Source organism: Protobothrops mucrosquamatus, unplaced genomic scaffold (genome assembly GCF_001527695.2).
Source record: "Protobothrops mucrosquamatus isolate PMUCROS unplaced genomic scaffold, P.Mucros_1.0 scaffold514, whole genome shotgun sequence".
Taxonomy (NCBI): Eukaryota; Metazoa; Chordata; class Lepidosauria; order Squamata; family Viperidae; genus Protobothrops; species Protobothrops mucrosquamatus.
Genome location: NW_015386827.1, coordinates 38,802 through 47,079, shown reverse-complemented (window position 1 = coordinate 47,079; position 8,278 = coordinate 38,802). Strand labels below are relative to the sequence as shown.

Below are 8,278 nucleotides of genomic sequence, written 5' to 3'. Positions count from 1 at the left end.
ACCGCAAAAGCTACAAGTTTCCACAAGTGAGGCAATAAACTCAAGTGAGTCAAGGATATAATAAAGTGGATTTTGCTGTATCTTAAACAGCCCTCCTAAACCCACGCTCTTCAACAGTATGGAAACTACAACTCCCAGAATTACCTATGAGCGTGAGACTTTGGGCGTTGCCATCCCAACCTGGCTGAAGAAAGGGAGAGGGGCTGGCATGCTTGTTTGGGAATGCTGGGGCTGGTAGTTCAGCAGAAGCCCGAACAAAACAGTCTAGCCTAGCGGAAAGGCTCCCCAGCAGTTTGTATTCAGGGCATTGCAATGTTGTCTGAAGGCGCTGGACCTCAGTATCCTGTCATGGGCGATCCGAAGATGCTTGGCAGGCTGCGGGCAAGTTGTTTAGATGTTTGCAGTAGTCAGAAGTATGATTCATAATTTCAGAAGCTGGAAAAGTATAAACGATCAGAAAACCTGTAACCTTCAAACTGAAAAATGTGCAAATAAACACCGTCATATTAAAAACAAAAACTCATCAGTCTTAAATTGTTTATTATAAAAATCTATTAATGCCTATAGCTACATGAAGGATATATTGGACCACAACGATAATATGGCCAGAAGGCATAGCTCTTTTTGAATGGTGCAAATCTCCAACACTGAGCCGCTTCTTTGTCACACTGGCAAATTATATTTTGACATCTGTCTAGAGCAGCATCTGAAAAAAGGAATGAAGAAGATACTACTGCTGGTTTTGATGAAATAGAGCACAAAAATAAAGTAGTCCTGCTTATCTATGAAATTGGCATTTATTAAGCTGCATAATCTTAAAAGATAGTGGATTTTTCTGTTTGAAACTTTTTTGAACACCTCAAAATTGTTAAAATGAAATTCATACTGCTTGAAGGCCATTTTGGATACTAAAAAAAGAAAAAACAAAATTCATGATTGGGCATTAAAGCATTGGCTAGGTGTAACAAGTTTGCATTAGCCCTCTATATCTTACAATTACATAATTCTTTTCAATGTATATGTTAAAACAGTGCACTGTATACTCCAGTGGTGGCGAACCTATGGCACGGGTGCCAGAGGCGGCACTCAGAGCCCTGTCTGTGGGCACGCGTGCCGTCGTCCCAGTCCTAGGCCTTCAACTGGGTTTTATAAAACTTTTTCACTTTAGGTCCCTGCTGCCATGTGCAAAAAAAAAAAAAAAAGTTAAATCAATCAGTCAATTTCAACTTCTTGTGGGGAAAAAAAAGATCTTGCAAAGTTGGAATTGATTGATTGAACTTTTTAGTCCCACCCAGTCTGCCGTTACCACTGCAGCCATGCTCACCCAATGGGCCACACCCACCCAATTGGCCACACCCACCCAATAGGCCACACCCACCTGGCACGCGACGATGCATAAGTGGGTTTTGGGTTGCAGTTTGGGCACTCGGTCTCTAAAAGGTTCGCCATCACTGGTATACTCCCATATTCATTTTTATTTGTAAAGCCCTATCTCACATATCCTCTTTTAAAAACAAACATTTTTCTAGACCTTTCTATGAAAACTCAGCTTGGAATTTAAGAATCAAGAGTCATTCAGGAGGGCAGGATCTCAGCAACAGGTGACTCCAGAAATCTAAACTTCTGAGTTTTATGAAGTATGAAAAAGAAAACACCTCCAGTATTTGAGGGGCTACCACAAAGAAGAGGGGGTCAAATTATTCTCCAAAGCACCAGTGGGCAGGACAAGAAGCAATGGTTGGAAACTAATCAAAGGGAGAAGCAACCTGGAATTAAGGAGAAACTTCCTAACAGTGAGGACAATTAACCAGTGGAACAGCTTGCTTTCAGAAATCATGGGCACTCCATCATTGGAGATTTTTAAGAAGACACTAGACAATCACTTATCTGAAATGGTATAGTTTCTCCTGCTTGAGCAGGGGGCTAGACTAGAAGACCTTCAATCTATTCTATTCTATTTCTATTTCTATTTCTATTTCTATTTCTATTTCTATTTCTATTTCTATTTCTATTTCTATTTCTATTTCTATTTCTATTCCTAAGTGGGCAAAGGATTTTAACCCTTGCTGTTCTTCTGTACTCTGAGGTAAAACTGTAATTTTAAAGAAATCCACAGTCATGGTACTCTGTTAAGAGTGATGGTATGGTGGTTAGAATGCAGCATTGCAGCTAACTCTGCTCACAGCCAGGAGTTTGATCCTGACCAGCTCAAAATTGACTCAGCCTTCCATCAGAAGGACCGAGGTCAGTAAAATGAGGATCCAGATTATTGGGGGCAATTTGCTGACATTGTAAACTGCTCAGAGAGTGCTTTAAAGTACTTTGGAGTAGTAGATAAGTCTAAGTGCTATTGTTATTGCTGTTATGGAGGTTGATGATCAAAAGCTGTTCTTTATGTTGAGAAGTGTCCAAGAGCAAGGGCCACAGTAGGCAGGCCACTGAAGAGGGCTGGGGTTTTGCAGTTTTCAGAACTGGTTCGTTTTTGAAAAGTTCTGTGAACCATATCCTATAGTTTCAATGTGCCCTGAGCCTCAAAAAACAAAACTGTATCACTATTTTTAGCCATCACAGTCAAGGTGTGGCTACAACGAATGGCCTACATCCCTGAAATCACTGGATTTTGCCCACCTGTGGTTTATGAATTGCAGCATATAAAAATCTATAGCAATTCAATACTGCTTATATATTTTACATATTTACATATTTTGATTTCTGTCCAGAACTTTATCTTTCCATCTTCAAACTAACCACAAACTTTGGAAAACTGACAACATGCTACAAACAGCTTGAGTAAAGTACATGACATAACTTAGCATACGACAGTATATATCTGTTGTCAATATTCAATATAGGCCTTTTTCTTACTACTACTCTCCACAAAAAGATTGAAACTGCTTTAAGTTAAAGTTATATGTGTATGAACTTTTCCATCCCAGTAACGGCTTGGACAAAAGAACTGGCATGTCCTAGCATCAGGCTTAGCAAAATGGGGGAAAAATGATACTTTGGCTAGCCATAGGATAGTAGTACAATACTGTTACTGATCAAACCTCATTTAATTAATTAATTAAAATATCCAACAACAAAATCAATACCCTTCCACAATCACTTTTAGCCTAGAGAAAGATTTAATTCAATTACTATTACATTGCATTTCTGTAAGCTGAAATCTTCAGGCAGCTTTGCAAAATTAAAGTTGATTACAGCAATGCTATGAATCTTCCAAGATCTCTGAGAAAACCAATAGGATCTTCTAAAATTAAAGATGACTTTTTTACCTCTAGAACAGGGCTTTTCAATCAGTGGTACGGGTACCACCTCTGTTAATTGGCACCTGGTAGGTGGTATGCGACCATCCTAGAAAAGTGATAGCGGGGGAGGGGAATGAGCTGAACCGGTAGCAGCACCACACAAGCCTGAGTGAGAGATGGCTGGAGCTGCAGGGCTGTCAGGGCTCAGTGGAAGCGCCAGGATCAGCACCAGGCTCCAGCTGGAGCTCAGCGCTGATCCTGGTGCTTCTGCTGAGCCCTGAAGAAGCACCAATCAGCTGGAAAGCAGCACTGATCCTGGTGCTTCTGCTGAGCCCAGAAGAAGCGCCGATCAGCTGGAATGTTGCAGCATCTCCAGGGTCTTGTGATTTACATTCAGATGCTTGGCAACTGATTCATATTTATGATGGTCACAGTGTCCCAGGGTCATGTGAAGTGACCAAAACCTGCTGCAACCACCCAGCAGATGGGGAGAATAAAAACCAAACACCCCCCCACCCCGCTGCCAATCCTCAACAGAAATGCTCACAAGAATGAAAACCTTGGACAGGAGAAAGAGCACCGCCGGGTGGGCAGGCAGGTGTCTTGCTCGCCTGTGCCTTGGGGGGCACTTTTTTCAGTGCCATTGTAACTTCGAACAGTCACTAAGCGAACTGTTTTAAGTCGAGGACTACCTGTACTTTATTACTTTTTTTTTGGTCATCACGTTTTTGATACCTTGCTGGTGGTACTCAGATGTTGCCATATCCTAAAAGTGGTACAATGGGTGAAAAGGTTGAAAAGCCCTGCTCTAGAACAGCTGTATGTACTTGTGCATCTCCGAGATAAAGTAAATAAAAATAATGACATTCAGGTTTACTTTACCACATATCACAGTATTGTTCTGACAAGTCCATTTATATCCGTGTATTTCAGGTTGACAGCCTTGTCGTTGTGCAAAGTCGTAACAGCAATCATGTCTATGGCAGCACCTTTCAGCAACAGAGACCAATTAATACCATTGAGGTGAGCCCTGAACATCAAGCAGAATGTGCAGCAGTGTGAAACTCTATCTCTAGTTTTACAATGTTCTGGTGAATGTGTCATTTTCAAGGCCAATCAAATACTTCCATGAAGCTCATGAATCTGAATATTTTAAGAAGTAACCACTTCTCTGAACTCAGTTTCTTAGGAAAACATAGCAACAAAGTTTATTGTTCACAAATACATTGTTCACAAATACATATTATTATATATGTAGAGGGGAAACATTAAGTGTAATATTTCAAAATAAATGCATCTCTGGTTCCACTGCAACAAGAGATCACATGGTCATACCTTTTCTTCTATTGCCTTCTCAATTTAGCAACATTATGATGACATCTGGAAAGGGTTTATACTAATCATGTTTCTGTACTGAGTGCTCATGATTATTTTCTTATTTCTATACTATTATTTTTTCCAAATAGCAATAGCACTTAGACTTATGTACCACATCATAGTGCTTTACAGCCCTCTCTAAGCAATTATCAGAATCAGCATATTGCCCCCAACAATCTGGGTCCTCATTTTACAACCTCAGAAGGATGGAAGGCTGAGTCAATCTTGAGCTGGTCAGGATCAAACTGCTGGCATTCGGCAGAATTAGCCTGCAATACTGCATTCTAACCCCTGCGCCACCACAGCTCTTAGATATTCTTGTCTCAAAGTAAATCTGACTTCATTAAAATGTATTAAATAGAGTGGAATTAATTCATCTGAAGAATGTAATGGAAATATGAAAGAAGGGGTGTACATACCAATCTGTTTCATCTACAGGCCATCCACTTCCTCCTGGACCACAATAGCATCCGTAACTTACATAGAGCAAAGGAAATCGGTTTGTACCACATTGTAGGGTTCCGTATAATTCAATGAGTCCCCTTTTATTCACAAAGTGTTTTTTCCCAAGAACACCATTCCATACTGCAAAGGCAGAAATTAAGATTTTATTACATTTGAATAGCTCCATTCTGTTTTTACACAATCTGCTTCTGCATTAATATATACATTATATCTGTGTTTGGCTGGAGTATTGGGCAGCTGTTAGAAAGAAGAGGAAGTTAAGATTAAGTTTTGGGTTGGTGTTACCTCTCTCACATCTGAGGCTGTTTAACATAGCATTTAATTATAAATCGAAGTATTTAAAATAACCTACTTGAAATAGTACTTTAGTATGACCATTAAATGTGCAGCATCGGGAGAAAAGACATTTTAGACAAAGAAAGGGAGGATACTATAAATAATGAAAATGGAAGGCCCAATCAAGTTTTTGTATTATCCCCAACTTCTACTGGCATATGGTCATGAGGAAAAGCAGCCCTTTCAGAAAATAAATTGCCCATTTATGTCTTCAATATTGCTCAAGGCTTTGAGCAAATCTGCATACAGAAAGATGCACATCAACATTGATATTTTGAAGGAACCAACTTCTTTTTTTCCATGCAATAGTTTTCAACAAACTCCCTTCCTGAACATGGTGAAAGATGAACAGGGCTTTCAAGGGACTCCTTATAGGCAATATGAATATACTATATATATAGTTTATTTGCTATAAACTATGTGTATTAATTTTAGTCTGCACAGTTGTCAAGGAACATGAAAATTAAAACCATGTTTGGCATGCAGCAAATGATTGGTAAACACAACAAAATGGAAGAGGCAACCTTTCAACCTCCTGATTTGAATAGAATTCTTTGCCGTTTATCTTGGACTCATTTCCAAGACAAAAACAAAACTCAAAACTGAAGAACTGTTTTAAAATTGACTTGCTTTTGTTTTTCAGGACATTCCTTGACTATCAAATATGCATGCCTGAAAATGCAATATTCTGTTTGTTACACATTTTCAACCTTAATTTTAAAACTAAAGACAAATATGTGATTTTTGTTGTAAGACGAAAATAAAAAGCTTAGTAGCAAATGCAACATCTGTGTCATAACAGGCAGGCATATATATGCTTATACAGAAACAGTCTACTTCTACTTCCATTTAAAACATATTAAGGTATTATATTAAAGCATTAAAATTTTAAAGCATATAAATATACATTGCAGAATTGCTCAAACATCATAGAGAGAAATACATGTGTGTGTGTGTGTGTCTGTGTGTGTCTGTGTATATGTGTGTGTACAATCTCAAAACCTAGCAAAATCTTTCAATTTATTAAAAGAATTATATCCACCTTGAGATAGGCATGATGATAAATTATTAGTACTGAATACTCAATATGTGAATATTTACATATTGCAAATCACAGATTTTGGCCTCCAAAGAATTAAAAAGAAACTAAGGCTGATTTTTTTTTTACTGATTCCTGACACCCATCAGTTAAATTCAAAATCAAGTATCATTTCAGAAAAGTTTCAGTTTTTAAATCAACAAACCTTTTCTGCTGACATTTGTTCAGTCCACTTCAGCCTACATATGAAATAAACCTTTCTACAGAAACATCACTATAGAAAGATGGAAAAATAGGTACAGTGATATTTAAAGAGACACAAATACATAGAGATGGGGGATATATTCAATTATGAGAATTGCTATTTGCCTTTCTGCTGAAATACCTATTTAACTAGTTTCACCAAAGTGGTTTTTATTGTCTAATAAAATGTTTAGGTGTGACACCCACCTAACTGGAATAAGTACAATCTTCAAGTAACCAGTCTTTATCTCAGTTTGCAAGTTTTTACTTACAAATAAAACAAATGTACTATTCCCTTGCTGTTTAAATGCCCAAACAAGTTATTGGGACATCATGAAGTGTTTTCATGATTGAGGACAATATGAAAAAAGTGTGCTTACTCACCTATTCAGGTCTTCCTTGCTTCACTTGAATACAGCAATGTAAGGCTCATGTAATGCATCGTCAGCATTAAATGAGGAAAACAGAAGGGGGAAAGGATCAGCATTTCTTTCAGGCCAGCACCTCCATCATTTCACATTTCATTGGCACTCACCTGCCTGAAACAGCAGCAGTCTCACCAGCCAGTGTTCCATGTGGAGATCAACTCCGTATGACCCCACTCTGTCTGCACACCTACAGTCTGTGTAGACTCTCCCTGCAGTTCTGCTGTCAAACTGAGCCAAGCAGTGGGTGTGTATAAACAGTCTTACTGGATGCGCCTTTATAGTTACTCTCAGAAATAAATATATGAATCCATAAATTTCAGACACTTCCTTCTGAGGAAATAAAGAGATCTTTATTCAGAGGCTGGAGGAAGGACAGTTCTCTGATGCCAGGACTTCTGCTGCCTTTGCAGATTGTTCCTTTCATCAAGTCTTGCTAAAAAGGAATTTGACTGGATCAGCTAGACAGGTCAAGATATTACAACCACAAAGCTGGGGTTCTTTTCCTTGCAGTCTCCAACTGACCTCACCATTTGTTTCACAGCTCTTAGTGTTAAAGACTTACTTCTGTAATAGGTGTTGCCAGCATTTAAGCTAAAGAACTATTAAAATAAAGATGTTTTGTCTTAATGCTTGAGAGTTTAGCAAGCTGTTTAAAGTGAAAAATGTAATTCAAAATCTATTTTTCAACATTAATTCAAAATTATTGGGCTTCTAATATGCCTAGGAGCTCCTTGAAATACCTGACTTTTGTTTGGGGCTTTCCTTCCTCCATGACAGCCATTTTGTGAGAAGACAAGCCTTCTCCCATGACAGACATCACAAAGGTCCATATGATTGATTATTCCAATCTCATTTTTCCTGCAATAAAGCTAACAACTTACTCCTCCTTGGAGCCAGCTATCTGTAATCCATGAACCTTAATATTCTTCAAGGAGAATTATTATTTATTTATTTATTTATTTAATTACATTTATATCCCGCCCTTCTCCTTGCGGACTCAGGGCGGCTAACAATTGGATAAAATACAAACATACAATACACCTATTAAAATTAATTAAAAAGAAATATTTAAACTAATCTGATTAAAAGTAATTAAAACCCCTTTAAAATCCCTTAGGCCAGTCCCGCAAGCTGGAACA

At 38.3% G+C, this 8,278-nt stretch overlaps 1 protein-coding gene across 1 annotated transcript; it reads right to left on the bottom strand.

The window, feature by feature from the left end:
* Positions 1-548: 548 nt before the first annotated feature.
* Positions 549-5,239, bottom strand: LOC107288271 (phospholipase A2; the record flags this gene model as incomplete). The annotated part of the gene is given in 3 exon segments (XM_015816869.1): positions 549-706; positions 4,134-4,240; positions 5,048-5,239. Coding segments are annotated over 3 exon segments (451 nt in total), but the record flags the coding sequence as incomplete, so codon positions are not given.
* Positions 5,240-8,278: the final 3,039 nt, after the last annotated feature.